At 38.8% G+C, this 27,112-nt stretch overlaps 1 protein-coding gene across 11 annotated transcripts in view; it reads right to left on the bottom strand.

Moving 5' to 3' along the window:
• Positions 1 to 27,112, bottom strand: part of TRAK1 (trafficking kinesin protein 1) — a 138,770-nt gene that overhangs the window by 18,698 nt on the left and 92,960 nt on the right. For all 11 annotated transcript variants that reach the window (XM_074840856.1, XM_074840846.1, XM_074840903.1 and 8 more), the window contains 11 exons: positions 21,893 to 21,973; positions 18,329 to 18,441; positions 12,512 to 12,612; positions 11,582 to 11,690; positions 9,871 to 9,949; positions 9,323 to 9,453; positions 8,718 to 8,792; positions 7,363 to 7,500; positions 5,678 to 5,754; positions 3,386 to 3,622; positions 2,124 to 2,440 (listed from right to left, as the gene is read on the bottom strand). In XM_074840856.1, the coding sequence (XP_074696957.1) occupies positions 2,124 to 2,440; positions 3,386 to 3,622; positions 5,678 to 5,754; positions 7,363 to 7,500; positions 8,718 to 8,792; positions 9,323 to 9,453; positions 9,871 to 9,949; positions 11,582 to 11,690; positions 12,512 to 12,612; positions 18,329 to 18,441; positions 21,893 to 21,947 (1,432 nt within the window). In that variant the 5' untranslated portion in view covers positions 21,948 to 21,973. The remainder of the gene's footprint in view (positions 1 to 2,123; positions 2,441 to 3,385; positions 3,623 to 5,677; positions 5,755 to 7,362; positions 7,501 to 8,717; positions 8,793 to 9,322; positions 9,454 to 9,870; positions 9,950 to 11,581; positions 11,691 to 12,511; positions 12,613 to 18,328; positions 18,442 to 21,892; positions 21,974 to 27,112) is intronic.

Below are 27,112 nucleotides of genomic sequence, written 5' to 3'. Positions count from 1 at the left end.
TAAAAAAAAAACAAAACAAACAATCAGTGTGCAACAGTGGGACTGTCAAGCTGAAGCAAGAAGAAATATAAGAGCAAAGTATATTAATAGAGTAAATGAAATTTGTTTTTCTATTCCTGGTATCTGCACGTTTGCATGTATACTATGGGGGCCAGACAAAGCTTAGAAATTCAAGATGTGTTGCTTCCACAAATGCAACAAAGTGGGTGAAGACTTAATCAGTCCAAGGTTCTAGTTCTCCTACAGGATCCAGGGAGTGCTATTTCATGTTTATGGCACAACAAGCTGCAGATGCACAGTTTAAAAACAAGACAAACCAAAAAAACCCACTAGACCGTAACTAAAGAAAGCCACATCAAGCAATCATTCTATTCAACTAAAAGAAAGTGTGGTGTTTCTTTTTTTAAAGGTGCTTCTGTCACACTATTTTACTGTGGGATTTAAAAGATTTCTTTAAAGGGGCAGAAGCCATTAACCTGAAATTTATTATAGAACTGATTTTTATTTCTTCCCTTTTATGGCATGAGCACCCTTAGGAAAACAGTAATAAACACCAAAGGCATAACTGCTGATAACAGTCTGCAGGTACAACAGACTATTTTGCCCCAGCAGTCTGAAAGTATCCATTAAGTTGGAAAAAAAAAAAAAATTAAATCTCATGAAAAATACTTGGGAAACAAACTAAGCTGAAGTGAGGAACAGAATCATAAACACATATTTATTAAAATATAACAAACACTAAACTTGTGAAACAGACAGACACAAACATACTCCAAATGAGATCCAAAACCAAACATGAGAAGTACTTTAAAGGGTGCAATAATTTTAAGAAAAAAATGACACAGTAAGAACAATGAACAAAACCAGGAAAAAAAACCCAGACAGATAGAAAGATGATAAAGACTTTCGGAGTTTATTGGAAGAAAAAAGCAGATATAATGGGATGGTGACAGAAATCTGTTACAGTGGTAGCAACCAGTAACTGAAACAAAGCTAGATCATCCCCTTCCCTCATGTGGTACAAGAATTTTTACGACCATTTAAAAGCAGTCATGAAAACAAACTACTAAAATCTGCTAAACAGTATGGACTTGTGTGCTATGGCTATAGTTTCATTTAAATAGGTAGATACAGCACATTACTTTCTTCAGGACACAAGGGTTATTTTTGCCTCTGAATATGTGTCATGTTAAATGCTCCTTACAGATGAAATAAATTTGTTCTAAAAAGATGAAAGGAACTTTTGCCATTAAAACACATACAGACAACATAATGTAACAGAAGAGTTCTCTTAAAGGAAGAGAGAAACCAAAGCTAGATTATATAACTAGCATATCTGGGAAGTACTATAGGAAAACAGCTTCATTTTGTTTAAAACCTGAAGGAGTTTACTCAGCTAACTTCCAGCAACAACCTGAAAGGACCGAAGAAAGCCAGGCAGACTGTATGTGCTCTGTCAGCTTTTTTAGAACGACTACAGAAACGTACTTTTAAATAAAAGCGCTAGCCCTGACTACCATCTACCTATATCTTTGCCTTTTTCTGAGACAATATATGAAGGAAATTTGTTTAAAAAAAACAAAACCAAAAAACCCACCAACAACAAAAAAAAAATTTCACACATGACACCCAAAGCCATAGACATCATGTGTGGCCACTAGAACAGCCAACTGAAGTCCAGAGGTCATTTTTAATCACAAAAATAGTCTTATTAGACCAACTAGACTATTTGAAGTAGTTAAAGGTCTTTCCAGACACTTATTTGCAGAACTGAGATTTGATGACTAATACTCTTGCTGCTTAGATTGCAGAGACTCAACTACCTTCCTTTTCTAAGTATGAAATGGCAACATTGAGATTTAGGTTAGATGTAAAGCTGCACTGTTGATGCATGTGTGGCCTGTAACATTTATTTTACTGCCTTGGCTGGAATTGTTTCCTAATGCTTTTAAGGCTTGTGGAAAAATGTAGTAGTTAGAAGATTTCAAACCAACAGCGTGGATTACTGTCTCTAAAGTAAAAAGAATATGTATTGCAAAGATTTCCTGCTTTCTCGTGATGGATAAGAGACCACAAAGAGTCACTAAGAAGAACAGATAAAGGCCGAGGCCCTTTGTTATCACCTTCTAGTGGTTTCACAATCTGAAGCTTTTCTGGCAGGTAGGAGCGACTGCTGATAGACATTCCTGAATATCCAGTGAATTCTGAAAATCTGGAGTGAGTTCCCAGTGACATGATGCTCTCTGTGGGGGTAACAGAACCACTGTGGAGTTCACCCTTTTCTGCCAGTTCCCGCAACTTCCTTTCCTGCTCTTCTTCAAAGAACTTCCGCTCCGAGAGGTAATTCTCCCGCCTGAGGGACAGCCTACGAAGGGCAGTCTCTAGGTCACTGGAGCCTGGAGTCCCTGGAGTTCCAGGCTTCTTCATCCTGTCTTCATTTCTAAAACATAACAGGGGACACACACACACACACACAAAAAAAAGGGAGGGGAGGGAGAAAAAAAAATTCTTAGAGATGCTTAAAACTTCCACAGGACAGTTTTGAGACATTCACCAATACCTTTAAGTTACTATGTCTGGGAACAACTTGCTACTCATCCAGAAAGTAAAAAGGCAAACACTAATAGTTTCTTTCTCTTTCATACCAAAACCGTTTTGAATTCTAGTTCCTGGCTGGAAACTCCTGGTTGGAAAAACTGGGCCTTAAGAGCTTCCTCCTAAAATGAGATAAGAGATGCCTACCTGTGTCTCTCTTACCATTATGCAAACTCAAGTAAGCAGGCCACATCTTACAGGGCCAACTCTGCAAGAATACCATAATGATTCATAAGAGTGTATTATGTTGACAAATATTCATTGTTTTGAGATATTAAGTGATATTTACTGTAAAGTATATGCAGCATAGTATGGAGCTGTACTGGGGGAAGACACAAGTAGCTAGAAGAGCAAAGTTCTGATTGGTTTCATTCATAAGTTTTTATATTAGGTAACCTACACACACATATTTTATTTATTTTTAGGATCAAAAGTTAGCTGCAGCTGCAACTTACATCACAACTCCCTGGAATTAACGTAAAATGGTAAAAATATAATTAGTTTTAAGTGTTGACCCACAGTTGCAAAGACAAAGGGTGGTTTTACATCATCTGGTGATGCTACATCTCAGAACAGGTATGAGTTGCAGACACTGATGCACAGTACTTTCAAAAAGCCTTCCTTTTAAACAAACTGAGTGCTCAAGAACTGTAAGCACAAAGTAAAGAAACTTTTGAAGACATATGTCACTGTGTTAACTGCACAATGTAAGACAAAAAGAGTAAATTAGAAACACTTTGCCTTTATGTCAGAAACAAGCAAAAGCAAAGTCCAATGCTACAGTACTGACCCATTGTCAGAGGATTCTGTCTCTAAGATGATGGTATTGGTCTTGTTGTCTATCATAATGTTCGAGATGTCTCCCCCATAGAAACTGGAACGTGGAGTGCTGACACAGCTAGAAATGACTGAGTTCATAGCAGAGGACTGGTTAGAGCCTGGGATATTCATTGGTGACGGAGTCATGGATCTCTGCTTGACAACTTGGTTAACATTTCTCACCGTCTCGAAGACCCGCTTCTGATGTCTGGTAAGACATACACACAGTTAATAATCACACAGTGCCTTCTTACTGTAAGAAGGAACAGAGAAACAGGTAACAGCTTGTTAATAACCCTTCCTATTCACAGCTCCAGCAACCACCTTGTCTTTATAGTTTTTGAAAAGTAGTATGCATAGAGTCCCACACTCACTGCAGTCTAGCCATTATTCAATCCATAAACACAATACTTCCATCATCCTAGAATATTTTAGACAGAACATTTGAGAATTATGTGCATGGGCCCTCTCAAACATTAATAAAAATTAAGTGAAAGAGCATTTCAGTGCATCAGCTAGAACCACCTTAAAGCCATTGTGTGGAAAGGAGTCTTTATAAAACAACATTGATCTCCATTCAGTTCTTAACTATGAATTGGCTAATCCATTTTAAAAGGTAATTTGAATTTTCTATACCAAGTATCTCTATGCGAGAGAGTGTTGTAACTTTTCTTTTTGAAACCAATTTCCGACTTCCTTAAATAGCATTTTAAGAAAAAAAAAAAAAAAAAAAATCAGAAATATAATGGACCAAGAATCTAGAGAGAGGCTGTCAAGGTTGGAAACCTAATTTTTGACCTACTTCTAGAGTTCATTCTTTAACACTGCTGTCCTGATATTGTAACAAACATTGTTCATCTGCTTCAAGATTAAGATCAGATGACACTTCAGCAGAAGTTTCTTGACAAAATAAACTTGCCCTACATCACACTACATAAGTGCCAATCCTGCTCTGTTTTACAGTTCAACAATGGCTGAACACAAGATCAGCACATCCCTTCCAGCTTTAAAGGTAACACTGCCAGGGTATAACAACGACAGCATGCCTTATGCTATTTAATGTCATTTAAGTTTCTTTCCTTCTATCTATGAGCACTCAACAGTTGCAATTTCTGCGTGTAGGCTCTCTGTATATCTTTAAGACACTGAATCTAAGAGCATCTATCAAAAAACGGTCCCACAGAGGCTACAGTCACTACTGCTGAGCAAAGAAATAAAAGACAAGCCATGAAGCCAAAAAAAGGTATCCTTCTTGGGTACACACACAGCAATATAAAAGAAATTCTAAAGAAGTTAAACTACCCTTAAGTTAGATTACTCTGGAAGGACAGAAGGATCCTATGGTGTTTGAGCATGCTCGTATCTTTCTGATCTTACATCTTTCTAATCAACATTTCACTCTGTCAGACCCTCATTTAAAATTCTTTGCTCATGCTCAGAGAAGGTTTAAGTATGTGCAAACTTTTTGTAAATATACTTACAAGGTTTCTGGAAAGTGGCTACTGTACCTTCCCTGACTGTCCTTTCTTTGTAAACTCTTTCTCTAACAAACCCTCTAAATAAGATTAACTTGTTTCAAATTAACCAGTCCATCCTTTGTACAAATAGGTGAGATAAACCTACTGGAGTACATGTGTAACTGGTGTCAGTAAGGCCACTTCTGCCAAGCTGTATCCATCTATAGCTTTTGGAGTGTCACAAGTATGTAACTTCTTTCAAACCACTCTCTTGTTTAATTCAAGAGAACTTCAGCACAGGTGTAATGGGCATCACACTATAAATACCCAGCCACTCTGAATCCCTTTCTGTACTGCTTGTCCCCCTGTAAAAAATGGATTAGATCAATAATTACCTGGTAACTTCTGTTTTAAAACCTGAAGAGAGAACCCAAGGAATTGAACTCATCCCCTAATCACTAACTGAAGAAACCTAGCATGGTAACACATAAGATAACAAACCTTTTTTCATTCTCAGGACTCAAGAATAAGGACAAAAAGTTCATAAGACAATGCAAAACCTATATACAGGCATTTTCTTTTGGTAGCTTTAGCAGAAAATACAACTACCCCAACAACCAGACAATTTATTTTCCTTTCTCTCTATCATGCACACTTTGCCAGAAATATTTAATTCTAAAACCCTAGCTCAACTATTTCCTGTCTTTTTCTTTCTCATCATATTTCCTGTCTTTTTCTTTCTCATCAAATAATAATTAACTTCAGATATAATCAATCAATTAGGAACCAATTCTTTTCAGTCGTACGCCAAGTCAGGAGAGTCGGGTTCATCTAAATGCAGTTCTTTCCTCATTGACCCTTCTATCTCTGCTGCCAGAGAATCCTGTTGAAAATAAGCACAAAAGAAACACAAGTATCATAGTATTAATAGGTTATCATTGCAGAAAAGAATCAATTACTTCTGTAAGATAATTAATAACCAATAAGGTGTCATTCCAGAAAAAAGGAAGGTTTAAAAATGAAAATTGACTGGTAGGCTGGAAGACTAATGAATATATCTAAATCACTGACAAATTATGGCTTAGCTTCATACTGATACGGTACTTACCATCTGAAGACATACAACATCTGTCAAAGATCCTAGAAAGCCACCACAGGCAACAACAGAATTCAGGTGCCCCAGCTTCCCAGACTAAATTCCCTACTCAGTAACACCCACCTTTCATGTATAAAGTTTTGCTTAATTTAAAATAAACAGAAAATGCTCTTCTCTTTCACAATATTACCCACCCACCCAACAAAAAGACACGGTTCTTGGCATAAAGCATTATATACTTCCCCCACAGGGTTAAAGGTGACAGGCTTGCAGGGTCTAAGTGTCAAACATTCACAAATCTAAATGGTCTTTGGTCCCATGATTCAACATTTGAAAACCATTTTTATACAAAACACATAAACCTATCCCAGCATAAGTATACTTTTCGCAGCTTTCAACTGTATTTGTGCAAGTACAACTTGTATCATTAAATGTCTGCGCTTTAACTTGGCCTGTGTTCAGACTCAGAAGGGAACACAGAGGCAAGCTAAGTCTTTGTTGACAATTTACTTCTTATGAGCACTGATATCTGCGTTCTTCAGCAGTTAAGACGAGACATGACTAAAGACAAGGAGGGCCAGATTCTGCTGCTGGATTACATTAATGTAACTCAAAAGAAACTTCATTGATATCATTGCCCACAGAAGTAATGGAATTATTAGAGATACACAGACAAGCAGAGCCAGGCCCTGAACTTAGCTGGGCATTCTTATTCACTCTTTTTTTTCCTCATTTGGTTGAGGGTACTGCATATTTCCCATGCTTTAAACGTACAATGTCATAATCAAATGAAACTAGGTAAATAAAGTTGGTAACGCCTGTGACACTGCAATAATTGATGTTCCTATAAATACATATTAGAAACAAATATTCTTTTAATGAACCACTAAATTTTCAGTGACCCTAAAACAAGAACACATGTGTAACCTATTCAAGTACTGAAGAAATAAAATGTATATCATAAATGACTAGAAGGATGCCATGTTTAGAAATCATTATGCTATCAGGAAGTTACATCTCCAATGATATTGAAGAAAAACAGGAAGCTCCTACTGAAAATCAGCCACCACATTACAGGAGATGCATGAGAAAGGTGTACAGAACTGTGTAACAACCTATTAATGTTACCCATGATTCACAGCATAAGCACAGCCAGCAGCAGGTTGTATATAGTACTGCAGCAAAAAACAAGTAACTGCACAGTACCACTGTTTCAGAACCAGGTATGCAAAACTGATCATTCAGGTATCCTTTAACACTATAAAAATACAGATTTCACCCATGCTCATGACTGGCCCAGCATCCTATCCCTGAGGCTGTAAGTCAGATGCAAATATACTTCCTTTGGTTAGTTGTTTTCTAGTGAGTGCAGGTTTTTTAATTAAATCTGCTTACCATAGGGAAGAGACCGAGAGAGTGGTACCGACGTGATATGGCATTTGGCATAGTCTTGTTTCTAAGGTTTTTCAGCTCTTCTTGAGCCTCATGAAGCATTTCCATGCACTCTGCATACTTGTCTTCCAGCTCTCGCAACTGTAACATATAGAAAACAGTCCAAGACCTTATGGGTTGCACTATCATCATGAAAAGCCTGCAAATTCTTTTAACACTGGTAAAAGATAATGATGTAGGGAAGAATATTCCACTTTTAAGGAAGAGAACTTCAGCAAGTGAGTATCATTGAAAATCATTAGTAACATGGTTTAGTAATGTGAAGGGGGGGTGGGGGGGTGAGCCATGATGCAGGAAGAAACTGTTTGCTCCGTTTCCTACCCTATGTATCTACACAAAGCCACTCTCAAAGAGAAGCCTGAGAGCTAAAAGTATCTTTAGTCTGATCAGGTATAGTGCCTAATTACTGCCATGATGACCACAGTGGCAAACAGCATGGGAAAAGGACAAAACATTTCACAGTGTTCCAAAGGACTTAGGAATTTTAAAACCAAGACTTACTTACATACTATAACCTCCAACAGCCTAAGACCATGCCTTATTTTTAGCTGGACTTTCTCAGGAAACACATCTTATTACACAGTCACTCTGCATGCAGATGTCTGTGTACCTTCATAGTTTTTGAGTTCATCAGCCACTTCAACCAAGTTTGGCAAAGAGGCAGAAGTCTGAAATATCACATTCCTACAAGTTTCATAAAAATAAGCTACTTGTCTTAGAAACAGATCCTGTTAATGTCTTTCCTAAGAAAAGGATGGAGAAGCACAAGCTCAATCTTTGTGGAGCACCACAGATACAAAAGGCTCATCAGCAGCAAAAGCTTCTATGGGCATTCCCACCTTCAACAACAAGCAGTCCAAGTACAAGACACATCCTAAGGGGATCAAGCTTTATTTGTTCTATTCCATCCATTTCATTCATGTGAATGTAGCACCCAGAAGACAGTCAGCAATCCTGAACTGCCTTCGGTTTCTTCACTGAACAAATAGAGTATGAATGAACTCTTCCATGTTATCTCACTATTCAAAATAGGCTCAAACTACCAACCTAGAGAGGTCAACCTCTAAATGGGTTCCTATATAGCCCATAAGCCTCAGTTTTTCAAAATGTGTGCCAGTTGAAGGAGGAGAGAACAGAAAGAAAAAAATGTTGAACTCTACCAGGAACATAAATGTTTCTTCATTCCATACGCATAGGCAAAAATATTTAATAGTTCTGATCCAGCTTAGACTAAAATTCTCACAGTAAAGTGAATAGCTATTGGCTTAAATTATTGTAATAGTAGGTAACGTACTCACCTCTGCTGTGAGCTGTCTCTGGGCATCTTTAGCTGCTCCCAAATGCTGGACAAGTTCCTCATTTTCAACCGCACACTAAAATATGCCAAAAATGTTAGAAATACTGTGATGCTTTGTCCTGTGATGATGTTTGTAGCCTATACTACAGGTAAGTAGGAAAATTCTAACTTTTCCCAAGACTGTCTCTGCAGCAGTACTAGTCCACACATTAGTTTAAAAAGATTTAGAATATTAACACAAGAACACCCAGCATCAGTCTGTGCCCTGCTAAATGAACCTCCAAGACCCTAAAACAAACAAGTATGTGCCCACTGAAATACTTGCACTGACATTCTTGTCTTATCAAAGTCATTAAGTTCAGAGCAGAATTTCACATCTAATATTCAAAATAAGTTTAATTATTGTATTTGATGTATCATATATGCATCTTTTAATACATTGATGCTTTCTAGTCAAGTATGCTAGATATTAAACATCAAACAAGGTCACCCAGATAAGGAGGGTGGAAAATTTCCTCTAGACTCTAGTATACAGGGGATTATAACTTGTCTTCCAGCTACAGTAGTAGCAAATCACAACAGTAGGCTTTCAACTGGATTCCTTACAGCTTTTGCCTTTTTCTGCAGATCGACTATCTGAGAGAGAAGATGGGTGATTTCTTCTTGTTGCCGGGCAGCATCTTCAGTTTTCTTTGCTAACTCTTCGGAGATATTGGCAATCTGGATGTTTGCATCCCCTTTAAGATAAGCAATTATAATTAACATCACAAACCCAAAAGTAGAAAAGTAAGCAGAAAGATGTTCTTTTGGAACATCACTTGATTCAGCAGGATCCTCCCTCAAAACACAGCAAGGTATTTTTGAAAAACAACAGTAGGACAGAAAACCAGAAAGAACACAAAGTGCTCATGCTGCAAGGGAGACTGTACTTTCCCTTAATACTAGCATTTTCAATGCAAAACTATTTTGCAACTGAGAAAGATTTAGCTTACAGCCAGAATTTTCTGCTGTGAAATTTCAGCCAAAAATTTTCTCCTCACAACCGTTTATATAAGGAAAATAAGTGCCACAGAAAAACATGACTGACTGATCTGACTCAGGCTTTTTTTTACTGAACTATCTCAAATGAGAAGTGGAAAGAAATAGGGACATACTTAGCTCTTTTACACAGTCATTGACAAGCTGTTGTTCTTTCTCTTCGTAAGTAATTGTTTCAGTCTTCAGCTGACAGGCCTATTCAAGAAATCCACATCAAATATGCTATATTAGCACGTTTGTTCTTTGCTAGTCTGTTGCTGCATTTCCATCTGCTTCAGAAACACAAGCTTTTCTAATCACTCCTCCAGGAAGACAGTGAGAAACTACTGTTTTTGCCTTTCCTCCCTCATGTTCTAGAAAAAGGGGCCAGGTGAACATTCAGCAGAGACATTATTGTACGGAGAAACTGGCATCATTATCACCATATCCCCACTAGATGTCACTTGCGCATTTTGCACTAAAAATAAAAAAAAAAAAGCCCTGACATACAGAAGACTAGTATGCAGACCATGATCTGTTCACCTGAGCAAAGCTAGGTATCACCACAAACTAATTTGATGCATGGTTTATATAACTGAATTAAATATTCAGGTATTTAAAAAACATTCAGATAGTATTTGAAAAGTTCTGGCACTGTAACCATATATCCTACCTAAAAGCTTAACGCTACCTCCTTCCCTGCTTTGTCTTTCCTGCTCCAGTTCTAGGAGTGCCAAGAGGACTGTGGCTACCCCCAGCTGGTTCCGTCTGGCACCACCTCAGAGGGTCTGCAATCTATTCCCAATGCTGGGGACATGCACAGACAGCCACAGACTGCATCTGTAAAGACCTGTGTAGCTCAGAAGTTTCAGATTTGGCTCCATCCTTTGCCTTGCTGGCACAGACTGCATCTCCCTGGAAGGGAAGACAGTGTGATGTGGGGTTCTCCTATCAGCTCCTGATGCAGTGGCTCTCTCAGTTTTAACCCTAACTTCATTTTTCTCAAACCATCTATTGCTCATCCTCCTTGTGTGACTTTTCAATGAAGTGTTCAGCACTCTCCATTATGCAGTGTCTTGTCCAAAGATGTGACACTACCTATTTGCAATAGGCCCTCCATTTGCAGTAGAAAATGGTAATGATACTGTTTTCATACATTCATTCTTAGCTCAGAAGTATTTCTTCTCTTATACTCTACTACATGTTTGTAAAATGGTAACATGCTCCCAAAGTTTAAAAGTTGCATTGAAAATACAGAATTATTCACAGGATATTCAATTATGAAGCATTATTTCTGACAGGCAAGGAATAGTAAATAAACTTTTTAAAACTGTGTCACCTGTGAAATAAAGGGAATATTATCAGAAATAAAAGGCAAGAAAAACACATTCAACTTAAAATATTAACACCCTGACTTGAAATACAAATTGAAGATATTTAATGCAAATTTAGGCTATTGATTTTTACTTTGACAAACACTGAAGAGAGACCATGCCAGCCTACAAACTTCAGATCTGCAGCTGAAGTTACCCGTATCTACCAGGTCAGCTCTTTAAGGCCTGTTGCAAAAGGGCAGTGCTGGACTCCAAAACCCACCCATGCTCCTGCACATTCTTCTGGCAAGGAAACTGCTTTGCACATAGCTTCATGTAGCTTCCATGTTTCATCCTTTCCTTCATTTAGGATACAGGATAGTGATTAAATAACTACAAAGAGATCTGTGTCACATGTGGAATTATATACTCTTAATTAGACTCTCTCAACTTCTAATACATGCTTCTCAATACCTGTATTCTGGCATTTAAATGAACAACTGTATTAAGTGAAACACAAAGGGAGCAATTTCACCTCAGATCTAAGCACAACATTCTCCTCTTCAAGGTCCTTGAGTTTCTTTTGAAGAGAATCCAAATGAAAGTAGTTCTGGACGGAGGAGGAAGATTCATTCCTCTTCAGCCTTGTAATGAAAACAAGTTTTAACTCATTTTTACATGTATTATGGTCAATCTCACAGAAGAACAGACTGACCAGAGGTCTCCAAACCAGCCAGAGCAATGTGAAATAATACAGCTTGTTCATGCCAGTATGTTTGGGCAGCAATATATTTGCAGAGATTTTTAAAAGGGAACATTTTATTTATTTATCATTCCACACAGTTCCTATGGCAAAGTTATTTAGCCAAGGCTATGAGAAAGGAAACCACCCTACTACAGGGAGCAACCCAATAGCTTTCTGATTAATGCTGCACACACTTCACCGGAATGCAGCAATAACTCTGCAAGCAAGTGCAAACAGCCCCCTCAGAGCCTGCGATGCTGCTCAGCCAGCAATCGCCTGGAACCCACGCTGTAAGTCATGCTTTATTTCCTTCCCTCTGATTGGAATTTTTCCATAGCGCCTTCGGGTCCTTCAAGTGCAAAGGTCACACACGTAGCACATTCTAGCACAGCGTGCAAAGGTATGTGGTGCGGTGGGGTACTTGTAAGTGGGACCTATGTCTGCCTCACCACCCCAGTGACCTAGTTCCTGTGAAGTTACAGCGCTGCGTCAGCAGCCTCCCTATGTACTCTCCCCTCCTGACTCTTGTTGGCACCTGGATAGCCAGCTGGTCCAATGTAAATCCTTCCAGCTGGTGCCATGCACCAAGTTCAGAGTCCCATTTATAGTTCTCCAGCCAACACAGGGATCATTTTACTACTTTTCAAAGCTATTAAATTGTCCAAACTGTCCATGCTTAGTACCAGATGAAGGTTCAACATTGTAGATCGATTAACTTACGGGGTGGAACAGATGGACTCTGGCTCACTTTCTTCAGCAGCACTGGTATAGAACTGGAGCAGCTCATCTTTCATGGAGAGCTCATGCCGCAACTGAGAGACCTGCACAAAGAGTGAGCTTGCAGATCAGTAAATTGATTTTCTAAGTGCATTCTTAAGTAAAACCACTACAAATTAGCTAGTTATTCACCCTCCAAGCACCACCTTCAGACTAAATCAAGAGGCCAAGACTGGAACGGCCCAGAACCGGTTGCTTTATTTCTCAGAAAGAAGGAAAAGTGTATCTTTTAAATTAGCCACTGTGTTCTTTTTTTAGAAGTTCAACAATGCAATTATCCACCGCTACCAGACATGTTTCTCTTTCACCTTCTTTAAGGTGAGCAATCCTGATTCACCATTGCATTAGTCTAGATTCACATCCACAGAAATGGATATATTACATTGATACTGCAAGAAATTAATGTGGCACAATCAAGCCAAACATCACTTTCATCCATTTTATGTGATGAGTGTCACCTTCTGGCTTGGATACAGACCTTGTAGATCTCAGATACAGACATTTCTTCCTCTACAAGAGACTTCAGATAAAATTACTAAAATGCTTGTGTAGTAAGGTTACATTTGGGACTCAATTGCTGGCTGAGCTGCAGAACACTGCCACACAGTGTCAGGCTGCTGTTCTGAGGTTGCTGCAACAGTGGAGGCTGCAGTCAGTTTCTGGGTGCAGTTTGGGCTTTTGATGACTCCAAAACATGAGTCTAGTAAAGTAGTATGTGGGAGCCCCAAACTTAATACATACAGGTATCAAAATGGAAAAACCATCAAAACTGGGCAGTTAAGATACTCTGTAATTGTGAGCTCCAGAAACTTAATCTTGGTTAATTTATACTGCAATTCTTCACAAAAAGGGTTAAAAGCCCAATTACACAGTAGCACTTAGACCACTTCACAGCTGCAATTTAAGACCCCAGTGGCAAGAGATGAATTTTTTTTTGTCTTGCATAGCTATAAACAGCATAACTGATCAGACAGATCTGTTCCCTTCCACTTGCACTGTAAGACTTGGCCCTCAGTTTTCCCCTTCCCATGCATAAATTGCAGAGCACATTTGTTTTTATTAGACTTCTGTTTTTTGTACTGTAGGCATATTCCTATTTGTAGTTATTACTGGCAAAAAACCCCAGAGAATATCAATAAAATAGATTCAAGCTGCATTTTCATCGAACAAAAAGCAGACTCAATGCAATAAAGCACTTCAACTGTGCAGAATTTTAAGCAAACAAGGTCATTTACTAAGGCTATTCTATGTAATCAAATGCACTGAGGCACCAAGCCCTCCTGAGACATGGGTTCTAAAATGCAAGGGAAAAAAAACCCCCAACCAACCACATTTCAGAAAATCATGAAACAAAATCCATGCATTAATTTTGGGAGGTTCACTTCCCCCATTTCAGGTAGAGCTACAAAGCTGAGCCAAAAATAACAATTTACTTCCCTCCAGCACATCATGGCTCAGCCTCTTTAAGTATCAACAATTCAGATACTGTCAGTGATGGTGGCACTAGATAATCTCCAGCTTTTGCTATGCTTTTTTCTCTATGAATTAAGAGGACCGACGATACTATTTTTACTGCCATTTCCAAGCATTCTAATTCTCCAGAGGAAGGTGAACAGCCAGAAAGGATGACCTTTTAATGGAACAGGACCATTGGCAATGGTTCCTGATAGCCACTGAACATCAGGTACAACTTTTTTGTTGTATTTTATTTATGGTTGCCCAGAGAGGTTGTGGAGTCTCCATCCCTGGAAATATTCAAACACTGTCTGGACACGGTCCTGTGCAATCAGCTGTAAGTGGCCCTGCCTAAGAAGAAGGTTTGGACATGACCACCTCCAGAGGTCACATCCAACCTTAGTCATGCTGTGAAATGTGAAAAAGACTCACTGCAGTAACTTCCAGCAACATCTCTCTTTAACATAGCATTTTGTGGTGTGTCGACCCCAGCCAGAAACTAAGCACCCATCAGCTGAGCATGTACTCTGCCCCACAACCCCCACAGGATGGAGGAGAGAATCAAAAGCACAAAAGCAAGAAAAACTTATGGGCTGAGATAAAGAGAGTTTAATAAGTGAAGTTGCCCATGCAAGCAAAGCAAAATACAGAATTTATTCACTATTTTCTATCAGCAGGCAGACGTTCAGCCACTTCCTGGAAAGCAGGGCCTTGGCACACTTAATTGTTACTTGTGAAGACAAACGCCATAATCATGAATGTCCCAGTTTTTTCCTTCTCTCCCTGAGCTTTTATTGTTGAGCACAACAACATAAGGTATGGAATATCCCTTTGGTCAGTTTGGGTCAGCTATCCCAGCTGCGCCCTCTCCCAACATCTTACATAGATAGGGGAGAAGAATGGGAATAAAAAAAATAAAAACAAAAAAAGAGCCTTGATGCTGTGCAAGCACTGCTGAGCAAAACCGCTTTAGTCACAAATCCAAAACACATCACCATATTGGCTGCCATGAAGAATATCAGCTCCCAGTCAGACCCAGTACACATTTTCACATTGCAAAACACAGGATTTGTTTGTGAACAGAAAGGACCTCTTCTACATTTTCACAAGCCACTGCAACATGTACCCTTCAGAGCAAACACTACCACACTACCCCTGCACAACGCACTGTTACCAAGCAATACAGACTGAGCCCTCCCCCACCATGGGGCAGAGCCCATGAGCTGTCACCATGCTTGGTTCCCAGGACTCCATCTGTTCAGGCTGTTAATTCATTCCACTGCCCTGAAAGCTTCACTCAGCTTCAGAACTATGTCACAAAATAGTTGTACCTATCTTCCGAATAATTTAAGGTAGAAGATAAAAGGATCCTCACATAGAGCACCACAGTTTAGAGACATGGGTCCTAGCTCACAGGAACAATCCTTACCAAATCACAAACAACTGTTTCAATAGTCCAGCTGATTGTTTTTGTGACTGACAGCAGTTAAATGCTCCACACATTGGAATTATTCACTTGAAATAAGAGACCCAGTTACACTGTATGTAAATAACACGCATGCAAGTACCAGGCCAAAGAGCATTTCTATCTTTCCAACATTACCTTCTACTCTAATATACCAAAACCAGTGTTCCTTTTTTTAAAACAGCATTCCAGATTATAATTCAGCTTTTCCTTTCATCTTACTTTACAGAGAACAAAATCAAACTTGGACTTTAAAACCAGCTATCACCAAAATACAAACTCTGATATGTGACCTGGAAATAGAATAACAGGACTAGAGGGTTGTATTACTCAGATGTTACTACAGGTTTGAGGTGGTGTTGAGGACTGACACTGTGTTTGAAGCGCTGCCTTTTTAGCTTCAGAAACACATGACAAAATCTGAAGAGGAAGAAGCAGCGTAAACTAGAAAGTTTAGAAAGATTAGGAGAAGCTAAAACCTAATGACCTACTCCATTCCAAGCACAGCTCACATTGTGACAGTTTACACTGCTTTGATATCAAGCTCTAATTTCAAAGGAGACAACATTAAACTGTAGGTAGCACCACCCCAGGAAAAAGGGACAGATCTTGAGATTGGAGCTGCAGCATTCTTACTGAACATGGTAATACAACAGCAGATAGACACACTGTACCTGGCAACTATACTTCTGCTGCTGAAAAGGTAGACACCCATCTCTGTAACCAGAACAATTTACAATTAAGAAAGTATTCTCAGTATAATGTTTATGCTTTTCGTATATAATTCTGAAACAGTAAGCCGAGACTAAAATGTCTGTGAAGGCAGTATAGCGCTTGCTTCAGCGCACTCACCTCTTGTTCTCTAGTGCGCTACATGAAAAGTCTCAGTGCCATCAGGTTTTACTGAACATGATCACAGCCCCTTCCTAAACAAAGTCAAAAGACTACCCCAATAATCTAATGCATTTCACATTAGCATGGTTCCATCCAAGATACATCTATCAAGAATCTGCCAGTATCCACAGCACCTAACTCCCCACACAGGGAAATAAAGTAAGAAAGAGCAACTGTATAAGTATTTGATTAAAAATTCAATGGTATCTGAAAGACATAAGGTGTTACTTGAAACAATGTAAGTTTTCTGGTAAGTTTTATAGATCACACCAATGTGTGTGCTCGCAGCCCAGAAAGCCAACCATATGTTGGGCTGCATAAAAAGAAGCGTGGCCAGCAGGTCATGGGAGGTGGTTCTGTCCCTCTGCTCTGGTGAGCATCCAGCTCTGGAGGCCTCAGCACAGGAAAGACATGGACCTGTTGTAGCGGGTCCAGAGGAGGCCACAAGCATGATCAGAGGGATGGATCACCTCTCCTATGAGGACAGGCTGAGAGAGTTGGTTGTTCAGCCTGGAGAAAACAAGGCTCGGGGAAGGCCTTATTGCTACTTTTAATACTTAAAGGAGGCTTATAAGAAAGATGGGGACAGACTTTTTCAGTAGGGCCCTGTAGCGATAGGACAAGGGGTAATGGTTTTAAAATGGTTTTAGAACTGTTTTTAAAATGGTTTAAAAGAGGGTAGATTCAGACTAGATACTAGGCAGAGATTTTTTATGATGAGAACACTGGAACAAGTTGTCCAGAGAGGTGGTAGATGCCCCACCTCTGGAAACATTCAAGGCCAGATTGGACGGGGCTCTGAGCAACCTAATACAGTTCAAGATGTCCCTGCTCATTGCAGGGGAGTTGGACTAGATGATCTTTAAAGGTCCCTTCCAACCCAAACCATTCTACGATTCTATGAATTGAGAAACACGTGCACCATCATACTGTATTCTAAACGTGCTCATCAATGTCTAAAACATTATTACTGCAGTAAAACTCAGAGAAATGTATGTACTGCAGCAGGCTACCAACCCATGCTTCAACAGATTCTACCACAGTTCCCTGGAAAGAGATACAGGAAAATCACAAGAAGCTGTAAGATCTTAGCAACCTATATAGAAGGTAGCAAGTCTCAGCCTATAATGCTTTGCTTCCCAATATAACCCAGTGATTCCTAACATTGACAAGTTCATACATACAAAGCATGTTGAATAAAATTTACCAATCATTAAAATATATCCTGACCCATCTGAACAATGGAAGCTTACACAAGCCTATGAAGTTGGCCCAGCCTGGAAAAAACAGAATGCACATGATTTCAGTGAGCATGCACTGCTGAAATCTCCATAAATACAAGAAGTATTTACCTTATATGTGGTACCTATATTATATTGAGTTTGAGAAGCAAAGGGAAGCACAAATGCTATGTTCTAAGAGACAAAATTTAACTCAGGTATGAATAGAAAAGCATTTGAGAAAAAGCAATTAAGCATCAGTTGGCGAGGAAGAAACGAGGACTGAGAAAGATTCAGGGGAGAAACAAGAAAAAGAAAGAGCTGCACACAAAGGGAGGTAGGAGAAGGGAAAGAGCGATTAGTGAGATAATCAAACAGAGGCGAATTATGCCTAAAGCAGGGGAACAAGGACAAAACAGGTAGAAGAAAACAGTGGGCACAGTGACTCAAAACTCAAAGAACAGCTGGTTTCAAAGGAAAATTTTATCTGAGGCAGAGCAAAATTTGATAGCTTGAGGTTTTATCCCCCCTCAAATCACCTGATTGGAACCAACAGGTCAAATCACTTTTTTGATCATATTCCTAAAAGTGTACATGCTATAAAAATGGCTGACCAAACTGCTGCAACACAGATTGACCTGTTATGGACAGGACACCCAAAAAAAAATTAGGTATGAACAAGGTGAAGCTAGAAGGAAAATTCTCTCCATCACTGCAGATACTTACCTCTTCTCTGATGTGTTCTACTTGCTCCTCCAGGAACTCATTTCTTTCTGTCAGTGATTTATTCTTCTTTAACAGCGACTGGCCAATCCGAGCAGCTAATTCTAAGTCACGTTCTTTCTGTAAAGTATTAAGAAAAGAAAGCTAATTTCAAATTTTTTATTCACCAAAGGATCAGAGGGAGGGTAAAATTGTCATGAAAGGAACAGATACTTGAACAATAAAAGACTTTCCTCCTGTAAGGGTTTGTTCCATTGTTTTTTTGCTAATTTTCTTTTTCTATTCCTGCTTATGTTACACCCACATTATTCAGAAAAGACTGACCCATACAGAGTTATTGAACTATACACACAAAAGCACAGCTTCAAGGTCTACAGTAGGACAACATAAGTGAAACCAGATCTGGTTCTCTATTGCAGCTTTGTTTGAGAAACTGCTAAGGGAAACTATTCCATCACCTTGCTATACCATTTGCAGAATGCAATCACAGAGCTTTAGAGGTTACATTTTAAAGAATTCAGAAGCACAGTAAAAATATCAAGGAACATTTCAAAGTATTCTTCAGTTTCCACTTGGTCCACCTTAAAATAAAAGGCAGTAAGCTGTGCAGGAGCAGAAGCCAGTTCCACCACAATGAATGTTCAAGCTCCTATGTTCTTCATGTATGTACATCCATTAGCACCTTCATATAAAAACATATCTTATCCCTTTCCCTTTTGCAGATGCCCAAATCTACAATAAGTGGCTATTCTCATGTCATGCTTGGACTCTTCTTTGCCCTCCTCTATGAGCACAGAATTGGAAATAACCCCTCCAGACAGTTCATCACATGTATCAATAAAAAATAGAAGCTTATCCTGTTGATGACATGTACCTATACATGTGTCAGCTTCTGCAAAGCTGAGACATGGGGTTGTAATCTGCCTGGGGAGAGGATGATAAACTGCATAAAATTGTGTGCTGTCCATTAAGCATTTCTATTTATCATTTTCATATTCAACTACTAGATCTTTAAAATAGTGGGAAAATGGTGCTAAGGTTAACTCCCTACTTACCACCTGTTCAACACCACCTAAGAAAGAGTTTTCTCCCTGTCACTGAAAATACTGTTTGGGGGTTATTTACTGCCCCTGACAGCCATCCAGATTTTATGACTAAAAGCTACCTTATGTCACGTATACATTAATGACAAAGCCCAATCACATGGATTTGAAGTCAATGAATTTGAATGAAGAGGCTTTTGTAGTGGAAAAAAGGGAAGTTATGTAAGAATTGGTATATACAAAGAAAGGGTATTGATCACTGCTGTATCTACAAATAGCATTTTCCAAATGGCTTCTGAAGGTCAGGCCTACATTTGCATTGAAAGCTACTGGCATTATCTAGCCATAAAATCTTTACATAATCTTATGTACAATCTTTCAGAACAATAGGTCCCACAAAGTTATCCAAAAAATGTTTGGTTTACTTATCAAGACAACTTATTGTTCAGTAACTTGGCTCACTTCATGATATGAAGTGGAAAAAAAATATATTGCTGCAGATTTGACTCTACAGAGGAAGAGCTATCAAGAAGTAAGGTTTATAACCTCAAATTTGAGGAACGTAAGTTTATTTCCAGGCTCTTTAATTAACCTCCCTAGACTTCCTACACAGTTTTTAGTAATTCAGCTCTAAATCTCAGTTTGGGTTCAGGCCTCTTACTCACACTGATAAGGAACTGATTTATTACAACAACATGTAAAAAAAATACTGAAGTCAGACACACACTACTATTAGAAAAGGATGAGAAAGCAGTTTCATGGAGGAATCTGCTCGTATTCTTATCACATACCCAGGCAGGCCTGGTGTCACTCTCTTTGCTTAGTTTCAGGGCAATAGTCATAGATTTTCAAAGTATCTGCACACATGTTGTTTTGAGATCTTCTCTTTCCTATCGCCCCCCCTAAAATGTTGCACCTTTCACCCTGCCAACTTTGCAATACAGTCATTTGAAGCTTGCCAACAAGGACAGTACAAGGAGTAGTTTTGGGGGTTTTTTTCTTGCTTGTGTGTGTGAAGGTAGCAGAAGGAGTTACACCTTAAATTCTGCAAACTGATGTAATCTCTTGTGATAACCACCATTTGGAGAATAGAGAAAGGAGCTGTAAGTGCATGTCTGCCTAGGAATAGAGGGATTCAATCAGAAATGATGGCCAGATAAAACAAAAAAGCTCACCAAAAGTATTTCTTTTATTAAAGATTCACCTATTACATGTTCCCCCATTTTTCCTTTGCTATCATCCACATAGGAAGTACACCAGAAGCTTTAAAACATTGGCTCAGCAAGTCCTTCTAGCATTGCTCCCATGAGTGTCATTTCAGGATCTATAGACATTTGGCTACATGGACTCAGGGGAGGAAACAGTTTGGCAGAATGCTGCATCATTACTAGAAGGAGCCATGGAAACAAATGCAAGTAAATCCTAGGCAAACAAGACAAAGGGAACAGGACACAAACAGGTACCATACTGTTACTACAAGTTAATGGATTATTCCAGGACAAGACTTTTAGGTAAAGCATCAGTTTTAACTGATATTTCATAGAGTTGTTTAAACAAGTTCAGCTCAAAGCACAAAATGCAGGGCTTTGTACTGTGATCAGATGTATCAAGCATAGGTGGGAGGTGTGAGCATTCCCATGCTTGTTTCCTTGCAGAATTAGAGAAAGAACAGACCACCCAATGTATCTTGGCTAGACAGACCCTTCTTTTGACATTACTATTGCAGTAAGCAAGGAAATAAATATGAAACATTAAATTACACTCACCCATGAACTAATACGATTGTAACAGTTTTCAGCTAAAAAACTCTTCATAAACGTTATTTGGAAAGTCACTGCCTAAGTTTACTGCAGAAAAGCAGCTAATTTCGGTTAATTTATCATGATATTTATTGAACGTAAGCATCATAGCTTCACAGTTGCTTTTTGACATTTCTTGAGTGTCAAGGATTACAGTAATAACAATTTACATAATAATGGTATTTAAAAAAAACCCCAAACCCAAACCAACCAAACATAAGGCAAAGAAGAAAAGGCTTGGAGACAAACGGAGTATTAGATGTTTCCTCATTTTCTGTCTACGCACTTCTCTGGAAAGACATTATCTGAGGTCATAATTATGAATACAAGACTATTTGTGAACTTTTTTTTTTTAATTTTAAAAGAGAATATATCCATCAATAATGACACCATTAGCTTTACATGTACTGTAAAAATATGCATCATTTTAAGATAATTCCCCCCCGCCTCCTCTCATTCATTATGACAAATATTTGGCCACAAGCAAGTTAGATGGCCTCAACTGCAAAATAAGCACAAGTAATTAATCCATATGACTGAGGTAAACAAACGATCTTTACTTAGAAATAATATTTACCTTACCAATGAGATAAAGTGTACATACACTCACAGCACTTACTCCTCCTCAGTGGACGGCAGTCTACCAACAGTCTTTAGTAGTGATACCATATAATTTCTGTACTACTTTCTCATACTGTATATGGGTCCTTAAAGAGATGGAATACTTGCCTCTTCAAGAAGACGTGTAACAGCATCTATGTCATTGTATGTTTTAGTCATCTGGCCCACTCTTTCAGCACATAAAACTGTAAAGAAATAAAATAAAACATTAATCATATTAGCGATACTATCACAGGGAAAATATCCTTTTAAGAGTTTAGCTTTGCCTAAGTTTTCATCTTAAAATTACTTATGTCAATTTTTTTTTTTGTGTGAGTATATAAAAAGTAAAAAAAAAAACCACACTCAAATAATCACAGCTTCAAGGTAAACTGAGAATACAAGTGTTTCTCTTTTGTAAGGAGTATTTGCTTTTGTCAGTGGCAGAACAAACCATTAAAACTTCTCTGAAGAGGAATGTCTTGAGTTTATTAAAAAAATAATCAAGGAAGAAGTGAAAACAGATGTTCTTTGATACATAATTAGGATTCTATCATGTCACATAGTCACTGTATTATGTGCAGTAGAGTTACTCCCTGAATAAGCAAATCCAATACTGTTAGTAACACTGTTCAACATGAAGATACTGTGTCATATTAAGTTGATAAGAACTGGGTTCTGTGGTGTGAGTCAAAGTAAATAAAAAATGCATGCAAAATAATAAACAATTTTTATAATACTCAGACCACACCATAGTGGCCACAGTATCACTCATAAAAATATTTACTTAGACTGGATAAGATTATTAATCACTAGGGTGAAACCAGGAGTTTTGTTAGACTGAAGTATGCAGAAGTTTAGTCTACCACCATAGGTGATCCTTTAAGAAGCTACAGTGACTTATCTAGAAGTCTGCAAGTGTTCTAAAAATCCTCCAATAATCAGAGGAAACAACGGCACTTTCTGCTCTACCCTTATATTCTTGTTATTTTCAGCTACACTTATTCCTCAAACCCTGTAAAGGGATTGTTAATGAAGTTGAGCTGATCATATGGACTACAGGTTATCAGGCTGCTGGAGCACAAATTGTTCTTCAGGGGATTTGCCCTTGACTATGTCAGTTAAAGCTCAGTCTGACAGATTTGCTAATGTTGCTCTAGCAGGCAGGGGTGATGGGGGGAAATGACAGATAAGGCCTAATAACATTTAAATAGGAAAAAAAAAGTGTACTGAGTACAGTAACATTACCAGGAGACACTTTGTCATTAAAGGAAAAAAATACTACCCCATTTATGAACATACAATCTACATATACATAAATATACAGTTGATCACCACTACAGCACATAATAATATATCAAATGCAACAGTACTTGGCTATCTGTTGAAATGTTGGAGAATTTTTTTCCATACTTAAACATTAGGAAGCTGCTTAAACTACGGCAAGAAGTACAGTTTGTTTCCATTTATTTTCCCGTTTCTCAAATTTTATTTTTGAGGATCAAATCCTGAAAACATTTACAATATTTAGTGGTATCAGCAGTGCCAGTGAACTCCAAAGAATGCCACTGAAAAGTATTCAGAAGATAATTACACTTATTCAAATAATTAAGTCTGAAAGTAGTAACAGTAAGAAGTTTACACTTCAAAGTAACAATTTGACAAATGTTACGCAAAGAATAACTATGTCACTGCACAAGCAAAAATACAGTACAAGCTGTATTAGTCAAAAGCAGACTGATCAGGATTCCACAGAAAAGAACTGAAGTAACTCGCAGAAAACATCAGCTATAATAAAACAAAGGGGTTAAATAGAAGCTTTCCATAAAAACTTCACATGAAGACAGATGGTGTCATATCCAGAAGACTATTTACAACTAAAAAAAATAAACATTGCCATAAATCCCTTTTTTTTTTTAAACATAGTAAGTTCATAAGTCATCTCATAAAATGTTTATCAGAAATTCTGATGCCAGCAGGTTATTTTCCCAAACAACTGTACACTAAATAGTTCCCTTGGTTACAACATTCCCTCACTACTATAAAATAATGTTTGAGATGATTATTAGTGCTTTGCTAATGACAACCACTGATTATGACTACGGCAACCTCACACCATCCTAAGTCAGGTGAATGTATAACCTTCCTAACATCCAAGCTGATAAAAGGACGGTGCTCCCACAGACAGAATAAAGTCACTCAGCTGGGAGAGTGATAAAGGTTGGCTCAAGTGGCTGCTCACTTGATTATTCCTTCAGAACTTGCTATTTAATCTTTAACACAGCAGGGTAACACCACAGCCTTACCTCAACAGACTTATTACTAGCAAAGCAGTAGCAACCTGGTCACCAATAGCTTTTATAATCTCAAAATTTCCATCAAATGTCTGTTGGTCATTGTTAAAACAGAAGTCTTCATATACTACTCTGCCAATGTGGAAGGGTTTCAAAGCAGAAGTATCTTACGCATCCTCTTCAACATCCAAGTAGAAACAAACTTCAATAGACCGCATATAATAAAATGCCTCCTCCAGTCAACTACCTCCTATCAGCACTCAACATAAAATAGAGCAGAAGCACAAAACTATTAACTAAATGGAAGTGTTTCCTTTTGGAAGGAGGGCAAATTGCAGAGGCATTTCTCTCCATCCCTCAAAAACCAAGGCTGGTGGGGAAGAGAAGGTGAAAACCAAGGGGAGAGAAAGTAATTCAGAAGCAGCATTAAAAAACCTCGAAACAATGTCTAAGTATGTAGTTATTCAGCCTCCACAGATTACAAGATAACATTTCACCAATTGCTAGTGCAGTGATTTTTATTTCCTTAATGTTCGAAAAATTTACCAGTGAAAAAGACACACTATTTTGAATAATCATTTCGAGCTCTGATCAATGAAGTATGGAGGGGAAAAAAACCCCACAAACTCCACATCTCTAATGGATTCTGCATAATAAGTTTCTAGCCAGGTGGAGCTTCTGACAAGCATGAGAGCCTGGTAACACTACTGTTAAGATAAAGGACAAGGCTCTGTAATACAACACCTACAGTGCCAATTTACTGACCCCTTTCTGCTCACTTGCAAATCAGCAGTATTTCTGCTTGAGGGTGATAGGAAGCACAGTGTCTAAATGCATGGATGGATACATGCAAACATCCAAATCAAACACGCTTTGCACCTCTCAGTTTATGAAGAAGGCTGTTAATAAAGAAAGAAAGAATTTAAAAAAAAAAAAAAGTCTACAGCAAGTGGAGGAATCATAGAAGTCCAGAAACACAGAGTTGGAAAATGTGTTTTGGTAACTGCTTTGAAACTGATGTCACAGATCCAAAATGGGAAACTAAGAACAGAGAAAGCTTCTATCACATTATTTTCATGACAGCATTAAATACTGCTACCAGGGACATATCTGCAGTTCAAAGTCATTGTTTCTTTAACAGCACAACACACAAATGGATAAATGCTACACAGATCAAGTATCTCCCCTGCCTTCAAGTACCTAGCACCATCTTCATATTCTCTTTAAGCTTGCAAATTTACAGGTACCCACATTCCTGTGTTTTCCAACATGAGTACAGCTGCAAGGATGTACTCTGCATTTATTTCTCGTAATATATTTAAGGCAGAATCTGACTGGAAGCTTCTTTCAGGCTCTCAGCTCTGCACTGACTAAAGCACTGATTTCCAAGCTGAAGATGCTCAGGGAGAAGGGAGGAAAGTATGAACCTCCCTAGATTGCTCCCTAAAAGTCACGCAGCCATCTAGCATGCTGATGAGAGGAAAAGTATGTTTCCAGGAAGAGGAAACAGCCATGGAAGGGAAAGGGAGCAAAAATACCACTATTGGGAGCTGCTGCAATGAGCCACCACCCACCAAACAGGGGATTCAGGTGGAAGAAAAAAATGAAAGAAAAAAAAAAAAAAAAGTCACAAGAGCCAGCAGTCATGGGTGTCCTCAGCCCCTGCTAGGGGCATTTCTCCTCAAGGCATACCGCCTCTTCACTGTTGAGACCTATCAATCAGGGACAAACTAAAGAACTAAAGGAAAGCAGCCATGGCTGAAAAGTAAAGCCCAGTTCCCACTGCTCCTCTTTGCATCTATTTCCAAGTACTGGGAAACAGAAGAAGGATATGGTAAAGTTTCACTTTTTGGGCAGATAATACTGACCTGTATAATTATAGAGGGAAGGCCCTAGTGCATGGGGATTTTCCTACTACCAAAATTTATTTCCTCAAGAACTACATCAGGATAAGGGAATAGTGTTCATGGAATACAGATCTCTGGCAATTTTAATACTGATGCTTCTTATTGGCCAGGTAGCAGCAGAGGACATTACTTTTTTTCATAACAGCTCCCTACCCAAAGTCTATGGCAAGGCCTACTATATTCTCGATCAGTCATGAGAAGGCCTGTCTCACAAATAGCTTCTGCCTCCCTCCTCTCTGCTCAGAGCTCTGCCTGAACACTGAAGATACAATGGCAAATTCATCACATCCTCAGTGTTGCGCATCGAGACATACAGAACACACACAGTAACACTGACTGGCCAGCCACACTCCTTACTGCTGGATACCACTTGGCAAATGTTAGCCATCAGAGATCCTGGCAGACTCAGACTCCTCAGCTCACGTTGGTTTACTTTCTGAAAGGCTCTTTTTCCATGCCAAGGATAAAGCACTTACTAAAAATCACAGCTTCGGTCCTAGAGCCACCAATAGTTAGGCTCTGGCACTGGTGACTGCAAGCACTACATCAACTTGAGCCAAGTGCATGAGGAATTCTAAAACTGTGCCATATTATGTATATTCCCTTTCAAATAAACTCATGAAGATTATACCCAAAATGTGCTATCAGTTCTGTTACTGACCCAGACTAGATAGATTTTACACATTTAAAGTTAAACATGGTAGCTTCTTCTCCACTAAAAAGGAGTATTTGGCAGCCCTGGCTAAACTGGGACAGAGTCTTCGGGTGTGCTGTTGCCTGTTATGTTTGAAACAGCCCTAAGAAAACATGTTCATCTAAAGAGCTTAAAAATTTTAAAAGACTACTGTCACCAGAGCTTGAACAATGTGCCTCTGAGGCACCACTTGCTAGTGGTCCAAATTTTAACACAACACACCAACAGTTCCTTCAGCCTTCCCCACTGCTCCCCAAGCACAGGAGGCGGCCAGCCCCTCCAGAGGGCAGATGGGGAGTTCAGTGGGAGGCTGTGACCCTGGTTAGAGGGATAAAGAGCAGTCACAGTGTGCCAACTGCTTCACAACTGTCAAGTCACACTGTGGGCGAGCTTCATGGAGGAGTCTGGAGGAACATAATGTTGCGAGCAATACAAACTCAGTCAGCAAGT

The sequence above is a fragment of the Strix aluco genome, chromosome 1 (genome assembly GCF_031877795.1).
Source record: "Strix aluco isolate bStrAlu1 chromosome 1, bStrAlu1.hap1, whole genome shotgun sequence".
Lineage (NCBI taxonomy): Eukaryota > Metazoa > Chordata > Aves > Strigiformes > Strigidae > Strix > Strix aluco.
The sequence above is the reverse complement of the archived record's forward strand: the minus strand, read 5'-3'. Positions and strand labels throughout refer to the sequence as shown.